We start from the raw sequence: 15,144 nt of genomic DNA on the forward strand, positions 1-15,144 counted from the left end.
AATTCTGCCGAACTCACTTGGCATAAGCTTTCTCCAGCAAAGGCATCATTTTCTCTTGCAAACCATAGCTTTCCATACACAACAGGCAGGAGGTTATCCACCACCACATCCACCCACCGGCCATATTGCTAGAACTGGAGAAACAGAGGAATCGGAGAGCCTATGTCACTCACACCGAAGTGTGTGTTGACTTTACACAGAGACAGAATCTGTCCAAAGGAAGCACTGATGCTGGTTTTTCCAGTGGAACAGAGAAGGGACAGCAGTGCATATCTTACTGAAGGCTTGATGTAGATTTTAACGTAATAATGTTTCCAAAAACCTTTCCTGTTTAACCGAACCTAGACTTTATTGTATTCTCTGCCTGTGGCTTTTACAGCCACTTATCTTCTGTTTCTATCTGCAAAGCTAGAACTTTGGATTGAAATGTCTCCAGTAACCTTGAGTAGCTCAGTGTGGAAATAGGAGAAAGACCTTGAATATAGTCTGCCCTTCCCATATGTGGGGGATCCATTCCAGAACCCCTGCATATGAGAAAAAAACAACTATGCTCAAGTCCCATTTGTTTGTATGGTGGCACATGTCTCTGGAGCGTGTGCCATTTTATCCCTTGCTGCTTCCCTTATGTGTATGCTAAAAGCTGCATATGGGAAGTCCGCCTATGGCAAGGGCAGACTGTAATAGAATCTTAGATTTGGGCAGCAACCCCAGAGCCCCTCCAGCACATATGTTTTGATATTAGGGCTACTAAGACCAAGGTTCAAATCCTGCTTTTGCCATTGAAACCCACTCTCAGCCTCAGAGGATGGGAATGGCCAACCCCCTCTGAAGAAATGTAAAGAAAACCCTGTGATAAGTTCATCTTAGTTGGAAACTGCTTGAAATCACACAACAAGCATGTGCCTTCAAGTCCCCAGGATTCCATAGAGTTTTCTTACTCAGGGAGGGTTTTACCTTCCTTCAAATATAGCCTAAGGAACCTTATGTTCATCGGTGGTCTCCTATCCAAGAACTAATCAGTCTTGGCCCTGCTTGACTTCTAAGATCAGGCAGGATCTGGTGCCTTTAGGGTTTTTAGGCAGAATTATTTATTCCTGGCTATATTTCCAAGGATCTCAGGGTGGTATACAATAAAATGTTAATTGAAGATGGCAGGGACTTTACTACCAAGGAAGCCCAGAGGTGACCTGGGTATAATTTCACTATGCCCCCTATGGAAGCCACTCAAGAAGGGGGGAATTGGGGGATCTTCTTCTCCAGAAGAAACATTATGTTAGGATCTGTGCTCGTTGGGGTCCATCTTAGTCCACAATCCTGTTTCCCATCATTTGGAGACTAAATCTATGCAGGCAGCCCATTGGCTTCCTAAGGGGGATCCTGATGTTTACAAAATCATTAGCTGGGAAGCAGTAGAGCTAGACATATTTCCTTGGTCTTCCCATGGATGACAAGGTGGGAATTATGGGGCGAAGATGATTTAAAATGTGCATCACACTTGGCCCGCTCCAGCCTTTTTCCATTTCTGCTTCCTCTCAAATGTGATTTTGAGTTATATTATTATTATTATTATTATTATTATTATTATTATTATTATTATTGCTGAGGAGGGGGAAGATTTCTCCCTTTTAATGTCATAGCCATGTGTCTGGGGATTCTGGTTTAAGCTATCCCCATTGAAAATGATGGGAATGGGGAAGGAGGTCACTTTGGTGGATCATTATGGAAGGGGCTGGCTATACCTTTGTAGTGAGGTACTCGCCCAGGTGGAGAGAGCTGAGGGGGCTAAGGGCAGCCAGGTGGTGGAGGTTGAGGGGAAGGAGGAAGTTAGCCCAGAGGTGGAGCCAGTGGAGGAAGGAGGAGGAGCTGGAAGGGATATAAAAGGAGAAGGGCTGAGGTGTGCAGGGGAGAGGATGGATGTGGAAGAGCTGGTCGGGCAAGGGAAAGAACAGTGTTTAAGGAGTCCAGGGAGGGATGGAGTGCCGGCGCCTCTTCCAAGAAGGGCTGAACATCCAAGGCAGAGGCCCCAAGGAGAGGGGGGACAGCGGAACCCTCAAGAGGAGGGAGCCTGGACTTTTGCTGGTCCTGGGGAGGAGACAACCAGAGATCTTCAGGACTTAGAGGATGATTGGTGGGGTCAAAAAGGGAGGCTCTGGGAAGCGAGCCCTGCCTCGGTGGGATGTTGGGAAGGCTGACTTGAAGACAGGACTTTATGTTTTGAGTTACTATCTTCTGGACACAAAGCTATATTCTTATTAAAGGTACCGTTGTACCATACATGCCTGAGTAAGTTTGTTGTGCATGTGGGAAGACCATTAGGGGAGGAGTCTGTTTCCTTGCAAGATGGAGCCTGCAATGCCAGCCCTGCCCACAACCTTCTCTACCTCCCCAGTGCAGACTGGCTTATTACAGTGCTTGGACCTCCTTGTCCTGCCCTTCTCAAAGTTAGGCTCTATGGGACATTGTGGTGGAAGTAATGGGAATCCAGGCTCTAGCCCTCCCCATCCAAGCCAACAAACTCACTGGTTAACTGGGACAGTTGCTTGCTGAGCCTTGGCTACCTCATAAGGCTGTTGTGAGGCTAAAGGAGTGCAAGTAGTGGAAGTTGAATCCAAAACATATTTTGCCATGGGTCAAAGCTTCATGGCGTTATGTATCCTCTACAGTGGTGCAGTATAGTAGCTAGAGAGCTGGGGCTGGGAATTGGGAGATCTAGTTTTGTGTCCCCATTGAACTGTGAAAATTTATGTCCACAGTGAGCCTCTGGGAGACCTTAGGCCTGTCACTCTTCCTCTGCTCTCAGCTTGATCCAATCTCTCAAGGTTGTTAGGAGGTAAAATGTGGATGGTGAGGAGAACCACAGATGCTCCTTCTAGCCCAGTGACTCCCAAGGTTTACCTCTGTTTGGGACTTCAGTTCCCACAATTCCTTTTGGAAGCTAAACACCTGGAGGACCAGAGTTTGGGAACAAGAGCAGTCTAGCCCATTAGATGGGAGCAGACAATAACTGATAAATCACAAAACCCACTGGCAGCCTCAGGGCCCCATCTGGTGGCAGTAAGTTCCACAATTCAACCATGTAGTGAGCGAAGAGATTCTTTCCCCTCTCCAGGCTGCATCCAAAGGCCTTCTCTCTTCCTTCCCAGCAAGATTCTGCAGTTCCAGACTCAACTGAAGGTCTGAAATCAGAAGCAGGAAGGCATACACACAAATCCACCCCCTCAAAAATAATCTTTAGGGTACCAATCCTTATAAGGAAGGGAACTACATAGGTTTAGCCTAGAGAAGAGATGTTTAAGGGATGATATGACAGCCCTGTTTATTTGAAGGGGTGTCACATTGAGGATGGAGCAAGCTTGTTTTCTGCTGCTCTAGAGACTAGAACACATAACAGTGGATGCAAGCTACAGGAAAAAAGGTTCCACCTCAACATTAGGAGGCCTTTCCTGACAGTAAGAGCTGTTCCGACAGTGGAACACACTTTCAAAAGTTTAAACAGGGCTATCGTATCACCTCTTACTCTTCTCCAGACTAAACATCTCCATCTCCCTAAGTCTCTCCTCATAGCGCATGGTTTCTAGGCCCTTCACCATTTTAGTCACCCTCTGGACACGCTTCAGTTTTTCAACAGCTTTTTTAAACTGTGGTGCCCAAAACTGGACACAATATTCCAGATGGGGCTTCACTAAGGCAGAATAGAGTGGCACTATTACTTCCCTTGAACTAGAGACTATACTTCTATTGATACAGCCTAAAATTGCATTGGCCTTTTTAGCTGCCACATCACACTGTTGACTCATGTTCAACTTGTGGTCTACTTGGACTCCTAGATCCATTTCACATGTATAAATCATCTTAAACCAGGTGTCCACCATCTTATATCTGTGCATTTCATTGTTTCCACCCTTGTGCTGTAATGTCACAAAAGACCATGTGTCTTGTATCATTAGAGCTTTGGCTCAAAGTCCCCCTTGATATTTTTGCAGGCTGCTAGTCCAAGTAGATTTGTAACTGGCATATAGCTCAAACCCTAAAAAGATTCACCACCCATTTTCATCATCCTGGAGAGAAGAGAGTGCAAGCACTTGTCTTCTCTTCTCCTCCCCACCTTAGAATCATAGAATCATAGAGTTGGAAGAGACCACTAGGGCCATCCAGTCCAACCCATTGCCATGCAGGAAATCCAAATCAAAGCATCCCTGACAGATGGCCATCCAGCCTCTGTTTAAAGACCTCCAAGGAAGGAGACTCTATCACCCTCCGAGGAAGGAGTGCATTCCATTGTCGAACAGCCCTTACTGTCAGGAAGTTCCTCCTAATGTTCAGGTGGAATCTCTTTTCCTGTAGCTTGCATCCATTGCTCCGGGTCCTGTTTTCTGGAGCAACAGAAAACAAGCTTGCTCCCTCTTCAATATGACATCCTTTCAAATATTTAAACAGGGCTATCATATCACCTCTTAACCTTCTTTTCTCCAGGCTAAACATCCCCAGCTCCCTAAGTCGTTCCTCATAGGGCATGGTTTCCAGACCCTTCACCATTTTTGTCGCCCTCCTTTGGACACGCTCCAGTTTCTCAATGTCCTTTCTGAATTGTGGTGCCCAGAACTGGACACAATATTCTAGGTGGGGCCTGACCAAAGCAGAATACAGTGGCACTATTACTTCTCTTGATCTAGACACTATACTTCTATTGATGCAGCCTAAAATAGCGTTGGCCTTTTTAGCTGCCGCATCACACTGTTCACTCAAGAAGCCCATAAACATATGGTGATTTCCAAGGGCTTTCTTAGGTGAGTAATCCTCATAGGTGATTTTGCCAGTTTTTTCTTTAAAAACTAGCCTACAGCAGCTACTATTATCCCCTGGCGGGCTCCCATACAAGTACTAACCAGGGCTGACTGACTCCACATAGCTTCCAAGATCTGGATGTTGTTGGACTGCAGCGCCCAGCATTCCTCAACATTGGCTACCCCAGCTAGGGGCTGCTGGAACATGCAGTCCAACAATAGCTAGACTTCATAACTCCCTTGATTTCAATGCATTGTAGTGCCTTATAGTATGCACTGGATAGAGCAAGGCAGAGAAAGAAAGAGAATTAGAGCTTGGAAAAGTTGTGGACTACAGCTTCCATAATCCCCCCTCCAGCTATAGGACTTGTTGTCAAAACTGATCCCAGCTTGTCTTCTTTACTCTGTCTTCTCTCGGAAACCAGAACAAGCTACCTCCCATCACCCCCATTCTCCTTTGTGTGACATTTTCTTTTTGAGCTTTGACAAATGGGAATCCAGTTGTTGCAAAAACAACAGCAACACACAATTTAAACATCTCATTGGCAAGACAGCTTTGTATGTGACTGATGGCCTAAAACAATAAAATAATTTAGAACACCAAACTTCAAAAGGAATTTCCTGTCCCTTTACTTCATTTGCAATTGAGCCGTATGAACATTCTCTCTCCTTGTGCTCTCATATGGCAAATTTCTCATAAAACAATTAAAGGGGCCGTGAAATCACCAATTTGTGTCTTTAGCAATATCGTCACATCACTATCTAAAAGGACCCAATGGCTCCCTGGTCTACTCCCACTATCATCTCTTGGTATCAGAAAGGGACTGTTTGTTCAGAGCAAACAAGGATTGTCCCTTTTCAAAACCTTTATTTTGGATGTAAAGGAAAAAGTGACAATAGCAAATAAAAATATGGAATTACTGTAATACTTGATAATCCAGAACGTTCAAATTATCAATTCCAACATATAAGACAGAGTTCTCAGTCTGATGGGAGTGAGCTGTGTCTGCTCGAAAACGGTGCCCTGGGAGAGGAGACCTGTCTGAATGCAAGGGTACAGGATTTGGGGTTATCGAAAGCTGACTTGGTTCCTGTTCCATAACAAGCCTCTGGAATCCTCAGTTGAAATACATTGAAGGTTAATCATATTTTGAAGGGGCCTCTTAGGCCATCGAGTTGAATCCCCTGCGCTATGCAGGATCTCTAAAGCATCTCCAGCCTCTTTTGGAAGGCACCCAAAGAAGGCGACCCCACTTCTAGGCAATTGGTTCCATTGCTGAATGACTATTACCATCAAGAAGTTCCTCCTAATGTTCAATCCAAATCTGCTCCTGTATCTTCAAACATGTAGACCTGGTCTTACGCTCTGAGGCAGCAGAGAACAGGCCTTCCCCCTCTTCTCTCTTACAATGCTGGAGGTATTTAAAGAGTGCAATCATGTCGCTCCTGTCATCTCTCCACCAAACTGAAGAAGCCCAGCTCCCTCAACCTTCTTCACAGATTTTGTTCTCCATGCCTCTTTTCATCCTTGTTGTCCTCTCTGAACCTGCTCCAGCTTGTACCTATCCTTAAAATGGGGTGCCCAGAATTGAATGCAGCACTCTAAATGAAGCCTGACCAGCACAGAATATAGTGAGTCTGTTACTTCCCTTGATTTGGAAAGTATGCTTCTATTTTTTAAAATGTTTATTAAATATTTAAAAAGTAATACATAAAATTTACATATCACCGACATTCAGTTTTATATATATATACACACACACACACACACACACACACACACACACACACACATACATATACATAGTAAAACATAATAAATGTTCATAAACATGACATTACATAGACGAACATACAATTAACAAAACAAAACAAAAGGAAAAGAAATAAAAAACTAGCTACCGCGTTTAGGGTTACTACTATCACACGTTCATATCCTAACTGATGATTTGGGTTATTTTCTGCAAAATTTTTCTGATTATCTATTACTGAAATTAAGAATTCTTCCTTCCTTCTTTCCTTTGCACTCTTCATTTAATCTGAAATATTATTTAAAACACATTAGAATTCGCTTTAGGAAAGTATATTTCTACTAATGGAGGCTTACAATGAACAATAATTCCAAGGTCCTTTTCTGCTGAGCCTTGTATCCCCAAAACCTGTGCCTTTGGCTTTGGATTAATTTGGCAGGATTCACCCATGCTGGCTGCACTCCTCATGCATTTCGCAACGTGGACTTTGAGGTGCATGGATTGCTCTCCTGGAGAGTGTGGCTGAGCTCTCACCTGCACCCCTATGTATAAACTGTGCAGCCCTCTTGGAGCACTGCTGAGCATGGTGTCCTCAGTAGAGGTATGTTTTCCTTGCATATTTCTGGTCAAGAATTTAACAACAGCAGCCTGAAAGGGGACTGAACAAAAGCTGAAAAAGAAACGCAATGGCTGAATGGATTGTTTTTGACAGACACTGAGACCAACCTCATTTGGATGTGTTTGGCATGCCTGTGAAAAATGTTTTAAAGCTGAAGCTTGCCAGATATGCCTTTAAAAAACTAGTCCTTAATGCAAAGAAACCATCCAGAACACAATCAAAAAGCCCAAGATGCCAACTTCCATGTAGGTCAGACACCTGCCACACAAAATTGAAAATGAGAGGAAAGTCACCACAATCCCACAGGGACCCCTTTGGTTTTGTGGCTCCATGCAGGTAATAGTGTAAAACTGGTGAATTTGATGAGAGTAACTGTATAGAAAGTGTGCTGTGCCTGGAACAGGCAGTAGAAAGTGTGTCTTGTGGAATTGTTGCAGGTTGTTGCCTCACTTCCACTTGGTCTTGTGTGGCTGGTGCCTGGCCTACACAGAAGTTGAGCAATAATGATTTATCCCAGAGAACTAACAAAGATAAACGAGATTTACATATTTATTTTATTTTCATATAAGCATTTAAATATGCTATATTTTTGAGTATTAATCAATCCCTCTCACACAAATACACATATTTTTTTTTAAATCTAAAAAAGGTTAAGGAGAACCTTAAAGCTCAGCTGAAAACACAGAATGGGAATCAAACACCAAGCCATTGGGAACTAATGTGACACAACCCAAAACTTATTAAGCTCACAGGAAACTGGAGCCAGAAAACATAAGCAGGTTATAAGAAAAACAGTTACACAAAGACCAAATACAGTACTGTAGTACTACTGGAGCAGAGATGGGAATTGTGTAGCCCTCTACATGTTATTAGGCTACAGTTCCCATAATTCCCCATTGCAGGTTGGATCTACTGGAGTTGCAACCAATGACTTCTGAGAGCCCCCAGTACTAGCCCAAATGCCAGCTTAGTGCTAGTTTTGGGATCCACAAGGTTGGTATTTGGCTTTTACTTGCTCAGATTCCAGAGTGCCTGCAATGGTGACAGGACTGAGAGAAAGCCTTCCCAGAAAGGCCTAAAGACTTTACCACAGGGGGAAAGCCAGGAAAAGCTGGCATTAAAAAGGGATTTTCCTAGCAAAGTTAGAGTTCACGGGCAAAGATTTTCAGACGACGTCACAATTAGAGAAGACTTAACCCGGGAAGAAACAGGAATGCTGCAGGAGCAAATCCCATGAATGGTTTGTTGGTTGGGCATTCCTGTTACTTCCTGGGATAAGTCCTTTTTGTGACGTCGTCTGAAAATATTTGCCACAATCTCACAACTTTGCTGGGAAAATGCCTTTTTAATATGGAGAAACTGAATGGTTCCCAATTGGTCAAGAGGTAAAGCAACACTGTATACTATCACTCTATTTGTTTCACTGAATGCTGGCTAAAGAGAGCCTCCATGTTCAGAGGAAGGTGGCCGTTTCCACCTGGATCTCACCTGCCCTGGAGGAGACCAACCACAGCAGAGGAAAGCTCTTCCTTTAAAGCATTGGAAAGGCATTTCTCTGCCTGGCTCTGCCTGGAAAAAGGACCCAGGACTACCTGGACCATTTTTGAACTGTCCGCTAATCTGGTAGTTCAGCCAGAGTGGTGCAAGGTAAGCTTATGACAGAAGCAGGAGAAATGGCTGCTCAGTCATGGTGCTCTTGTGAGGTAAAAGACTTGTCCCCAGAAAATCCACCTTGGAATGGGAAAGGAAACAGATCAAAGATGCTGATCCATACTTTAGAGCCCCCAAAAGCTGCGTCTTGTATGTGGGGCTGGGCTAACCACCATCACTGGGTTGGAGCCCCATGGCTGCTCCCTTCTCAGGGCCCTTTTACAATACTTCATTACTATACTATGATTCCACTTTATCCACCAGGACATCATCCTATGGAATCCTGGGATTTGAAGCTTAGGGAGGGGCATTTAGAATTCTCAGGCAGAGCTCTAGTACCTCCCAAGCTACATATCCCACAGTTTCATAGCATGCAGCCACTGCAACACAAATGGACTCGTAGTGCTATAGTTTAGCACTATAGTTTAGAGGTAGACTCATAGTTTAGTGTAAAAGGTCCCTATGATTTCCCTTTAACTACTCTGACTATGTCCCATGGATCCTGGAATTTTGTAGTGTAGTGGGCACTAGAACATTTGGGCAGAAACCACCACCACCACCACCACGTCGGGAAAATAAAAATCGGACTAGCGCTACTAAGATGAATACTCTGACTGAAGCCCTTTCCACATTGTATGCATTTATATGGTTTCTCTCCTGTGTGGGTTCTTTGATGGGAATGTAAATTATGATTATGAGAGAAGGTCCTTCCACACTTTAGGCATTTGTATGGTTTTTCCCCTGTGTGGAATCTCTGATGTAAGCGTAGACTTCCAATCCAGTAGAAGCTCTTTCCACATACCATGCACATATATGGCCTCTCTCCCGTGTGAGTTCTTTGATGTGAACGTAAAGTTTGCATAAAAGAGAAGGTCTTTCCACAGTCTATGCATTTATGCGATTTCTCCCCTGTGTGGATTTTCTGATGTGAACGAAGACTTCCACTATTATTGAAACTCTTTCCATATTCCATGCACATATACGGCTTCTCACCTGTGGGGGTTCTCTGATGTGAATGTAGATGTACATTCTGACGGAAGGTCTTTCCACATTTTGTGCATTTATATGGTTTCTCCCCTTTGTTGGTTTTTTGATGTTTACGTAGTTTTGAATGGTTACTGAAGCTCTTTCCACATTCCATGCACATATATGGCTTCTTCCCTTTGTGGGTTCTCTGATGTAACTTTAGATCTCCACTCTCGCTGAAGCTCTTTCCACATTCCATGCATTTATATGGTTTCTCCACTGTGTGGGTTTTTTGATGTGAATGTAGATGCGCTCTCTGACTGAAACTATTTCCACATTCCATGCATTTATATGATTTCTCCTCTACTGGGGTTCTTTGATATGCAGGAAGATGTCCAGTCCGACTGCAGCACTTTCCGCCTTTCAGGCACTCATATGGTTTTTCCACTGTGTGAATCCTGCAATGTATGTTTAAGTGAAATTTAGATTGGAATATTTTTCCACAGACAGAACAGTTTATCCTTTTTTTCTCTTTATAGTTTTCCTGCTGAGTCAGGAGTTCACAAATATCCTGCTCCTGAGAAACCGAGGAGTTCTTTCTCCAATTCTTTGATTTGTTTCTCTTTTGCCTTTTCAATTCCTTTTGATTTCCAAAGGACTCTTTCTCCACAAGAGTCTTTGTTGTTTCTGGTGATCGCATGGATGCCTCCACAAAACGTTCCTTCTCCTGTTCATTACCTCCTTGACAAAGAAGAAGATACCATTAGGTGTTAAACACAGAAATTTGGGATCAGGACCAATCACTACCAACATTCTTCCCTTACCTCCCAGTCAAGACTGTCTATTGAATTTTAGTTTAACTGCACCAACCACAGATTTCTATTTCTTCATAAACTATCCAGTGAAGGCAAAAATGCTACTTACCTGGAGACACCATGTTCCCATTATCTTTCATTCTGACTTCCTTGTAGAGAGAACTATGGCCCTGATCCATGAGATCCTGCTCCTCCTTGATGAAATAAACAGCCATTTCTTCAAAGGAGACTGGGAGCTGAAAGAGAGAAAATTCTCTGATCACAAATTATTTCATTTGGAAGTGTTCTCCTACAAATAGAGATTATTTGGGTGGCTCTTCATATGCTTTTTTTAGGTCAGTTATTAAAAATCCATTTTTGTTGCTTTAGTCAGGCCTCATCTAGAATACTGTGTCCACTTCTGGAAACCATGATTCAAAAAGGATGCTGACAAGCTGGAGTGTGTCTGGAGGAGGGCGACCAAAATAATAAAAGGTCTGGAAAGCATGCCCTATGAGGAAAGCCTCTTCCTTTGCTGAATCCAGCTTGTATCTCAGGGATTTCTCACTACATATATGCTAGGAAACTTTGCTGCACAATTTTGAGTATGACTTTGCGTGCATGGGAAATTAGTGCAGTGGTCCTGTAATCACTGCAATCTTTTCTGTCTTCCTTTTGGTGTATAGGAATATATATCGATCATTTTCAATCTGTGGGATGCTACTTTGTTTTCCATATTTGCTAACCATTTAAACGACTTAGGGAGCTGGGGATGTTTAGTTTGGAGAAGAGAAGGTTAAAAGATGATATGATAGCCCTGTTTAAATATTTGAAGCGTGTCATATTGAAGATGAAGCAAGCTTGTTTTCTGCTGCTCCAAAGAATAGGACCCAGAACAATGGATTCAAGCTACAGGAAAAGAGATTCCACCTAAACATTAGGAAGAACTTATTGACAGTAATTGTCATTTCACAGTGGAACACACTCCCTCGAAGTGTGAAGTGTCCTCCTTTGGAGCTTTTAAAACAGAGGCTGGATATCTGTCAGGGGTGCTTTGATTGTATATTCCTGTGTGGCAGGTGGTTGGACTTGCTGGACATTGAGGTTTCTGATTCTGTGACGTCACATGAACAAAAGAACAGACTGCAGTCTTCCTATGTGATTTCCCTGAGATTAGGCCTCTGGTGCTACTGAAAAACTGAGGCCATTTCATGAACTCTGATGGCTTCTTAGAAGCTACACACCATATATTTCACATCATCTTGGGGTTCTAGACAGGTATTACAGAAATGCTTTAAATAAAATAAATGGATGGATGGACAGAGAGAGAGAGACAGGTATCTGAGCCTACTAGGAAAATGGGATTAATGCATGTCCCTTTGCGGAAGAGATGACTGGTGAAAAAACGTTCTGCCTTTTGACTCCTTTGGTTTCATTTAATATCTTCTGACCTCTGTTTTGGAGGAGCCTTAAACATTTTTTTTCAGACTTGGAAAAGTCTTATGACACAGAAGATTGCAATTCTATAAACTCTGACCAGGGAGTGAATTCGGTGGCACCTAGCTCCTGAGTATAGCTCCAAAACACTGTACTGTAGCTGATGCACCACCCTTACAAAGGAGTCGCAAGAGATCTACCTTTCTTACACAACACTGGAGACACAACACTTTATAAGGAAAAAAATTAGGGGCAAGTTGTATTTCTTTCTGTGCAGTCCTTTGAAATCCTAACTGTTCCATTGCTGGACCTATGGGTGGTAAAGTTGAGCAAAGTTATGTACATGTGGCAGAGAGAAAAGAGATATACTGACTTGTGGCTGCTTCCTAGGTCTCCCTTGTCCCCTCTTCAGTGGTTCTCTGCTGGCAGATTGCTCCTGGGCTGCTGCCACAGAAGAAGTCAAAGGCTGGCTACCTTCTTCACCTTGTGTGATCAACAAGGCTCTATTTGCTTGCTGGGATTGCTCTCTTTCTTGTCCACTCACTGGTGTTCCCCATCTTTTGCTCCCCTCCTGCCCGCTGGCTCGCTTGTTGTATGGCACCTTGAAGAAAAGGCATTAAGATTGCTCCAATTTTACAGCAGGAAACATTTATTTCTTCTAGAGTACAATCCTGAATACAGAAGAACATATATGTGTGTGTTTGTGTGTGTATATACATACACTTGTCCCTTCACATTCCCTGGGGTTAGGGGCGCAGGACCCCCATGAATGTGGAAAAACCACAAATAACAAAAACACTATGATTTTATCTGAGAGAACACCTGTCCAGGAATCTCTAGGCCCTGCAGTGCAACTCTGTGGTCAACATCTGCCAGATACTGACCACAGAATTGCACTGAAAGAGCTACAAATGTCTCATGGAGTAGTCTCTCTAGGAAACTCTAGGTCCTTTGGTGTGACTTTTGATTAATGTTGACCATAGAGTTGCACTGGAGGACCTAGATATTCCTAGAGAGAACACATTAATAAAATCTATGATTAATCAAATCCACAAAAGTCAAATCTGCAAATGTGGAGGGAGGTGTGTGTGTGTGCAAGTTGTAAAAAGGAAAACTAACACTAACATACCTTGGATTCTAGAACATTCCAACATGAAATAATATTATATTAGTACAACGTCTGCAGTTCAGAGGTTAAGTATGTGAAAACCTGTGGTTACTGGCTAATGAGTGGATAATAATCCAAGCAAATATTTTGCTTTGGAGTAACCTCACCTTCTGAGCTGCTTGAAATAGACCCTTGTTTTTGCTTCCTTTAGGTCTTCCTCTTGGTCTTTTAGGATATGGCCTTTCCGTTGGTTTCTACACAATGGAAAACATATTACTGGGACAGGGATTTCAGCAAAGATGCGAAATACCAGCAACAGTACAAATCCAACTGTGTCACTGAATCAATCATTCAGTTTTAAATATGAAAGAAAATAAAGAAGGGAGGGAAGACCCATTCATAAGAGTAAAATGTTGCATTGTGACCATCTAGTGTTTGGTGGATGAATTTTACTTCTGTTGTGCTGTGTGTTGGCAATGCATTATGTTTTTTAATTTATGTTTTAATCTTAACAATATTTTAATCTTAATAATATTTAATTATTTTTTACTTTTGTAATCAATGTTTTTATTTATGTCTTTTTAAATTATTATAGCCTGCCTTGAATCTCATAGTGGGAGAAAAGCCAGATATAAATCCTTGAAATAAATACAGTACATGAATAAATAATAGTCTTCATCTTTTATACTCCGTACAAAGCAGCAACTGCAATCTTAATTGATTGCATCCATGTAGATATTTTTTTTTAAAAAAAATCAGCATCTTTCCAAAAAGATCAGAAAAGCCTCAGGATTCCCAGCAGCCTGTTTACTTTGAGAAGTACAAAATATTTCTGGATTCACCCTGCCTTGTCAGGGGTGTTGAGGAGATGGAGGGAGCTCAAGAAGGACTGGAGTGAAGAAGGCACAAACCGGTGTAGGATATTTGCTCTACACATACACAAGACTGAGAAACGGAAAAGGGAAAGACAGTCCGACTCCCATTCTTCTTTTCCTTCCATCTATTCTCTCACTTTCTTTCTGAAGATGGTGTGAATATTTGTGTCTTTAAAAAAGAAAGAAGGAAAACAGCCCATGTGCACGCAAACACACACACCAGGTTTCCTCCTACAACCAACAGGGATTCCACCCCCCCCCAAAAAAAACCCCACATACACAAGCCTCACAAACCCCACTTTCCCAGCTTGCCTGATGTGTGAGTCTCTCTGTCTTCCTCATCAGGGCTAAGTACCAAATTTCATCCACTGTTTCCACCACAACAGCAGCAGCAATAACAAGCCAGTACCACCACCATCACACACTGCCAAAAAAGCCCAAGAGTTTCCCTATCTGCTGGTTACTCCTGGGCTCCTGCCCTATTTAATGGGTACATGCACAGCCATGTCCCACAGCCTATCCTCTAGGCACACATTAATGGGTGGTAAGGCTGAGAAAAGTGTCTGTGTGGCAGAGGGAAAAGAGACATACTGACTTTTGGCTGCTTCCTAGCTCTCCCTCATCCCCTCTTCGGAGGTTCTGTGCTGGCAGGTTGCTCCTGGGCTGCTGCCGTGAATGAAGTCAAAGGCTGGCCAGCTTCTTCAGCTTGTGTGCTCACTGTGACTCCATTCACTGGCTGATGTTGTTCATTCACTTGCCTGCTCACTCCCCTTTCCCCTCTCTTGTGCCCGTCATGCCTACTGCCTGACTGGTTTCCTTGCTTGCTGTAAGGCACCTTAAAGAAACAAAAGGATTCAAAGGTGATCTTGAATCTTTTTGCCCACCCCCCTTCTTGCAACAGAAGCAGAAGCGTCACAATCACTATGCTAGAGGAAATGATAGTAGTGTTGCTGTGATGAGGATGGTCCTGCTGTCTGTTGCCCCATCTAAATTTTACAATTTAGCACCAAGATGTCAAAAGCAGGAAGACGGAGCAATTAACCCTTTCTCATGCAGGGAAGCAAAAAGCAGGGGTGAGAGTCAGTGTGTGTGTGTGTGTGTGTGTGTGTGTGTGTGTGTGTGTGTGTGTACTAAGATCTTCAAATGCGGAGAGAGTGAGT

General features: G+C 43.0%; 1 protein-coding gene across 4 annotated transcripts in view; it reads right to left on the minus strand.

The window, feature by feature from the left end:
• LOC121922963 (zinc finger protein 436-like) overlaps positions 1–15,144 on the minus strand; it is a 34,816-nt gene that overhangs the window by 10,402 nt on the left and 9,270 nt on the right. For 2 of the 4 annotated variants that reach the window (XM_042452968.1, XM_042452967.1), the window contains 4 exons: positions 13,277–13,363; positions 12,375–12,602; positions 10,695–10,821; positions 6,563–10,511 (listed from right to left, as the gene is read on the minus strand). In XM_042452968.1, coding sequence (XP_042308902.1) covers positions 9,265–10,511; positions 10,695–10,821; positions 12,375–12,602; positions 13,277–13,363 — 1,689 coding nt within the window. In that variant the 3' untranslated portion in view covers positions 6,563–9,264. Of the gene's footprint in view, positions 1–6,562; positions 10,512–10,694; positions 10,822–12,374; positions 12,603–13,276; positions 13,364–15,144 lie in introns of those variants that run through there. The other 2 variants (XM_042452966.1, XM_042452969.1) reach the window with 2 other exon arrangements.

The sequence above is a fragment of the Sceloporus undulatus genome, chromosome 2 (genome assembly GCF_019175285.1).
Source record: "Sceloporus undulatus isolate JIND9_A2432 ecotype Alabama chromosome 2, SceUnd_v1.1, whole genome shotgun sequence".
Lineage (NCBI taxonomy): Eukaryota > Metazoa > Chordata > Lepidosauria > Squamata > Phrynosomatidae > Sceloporus > Sceloporus undulatus.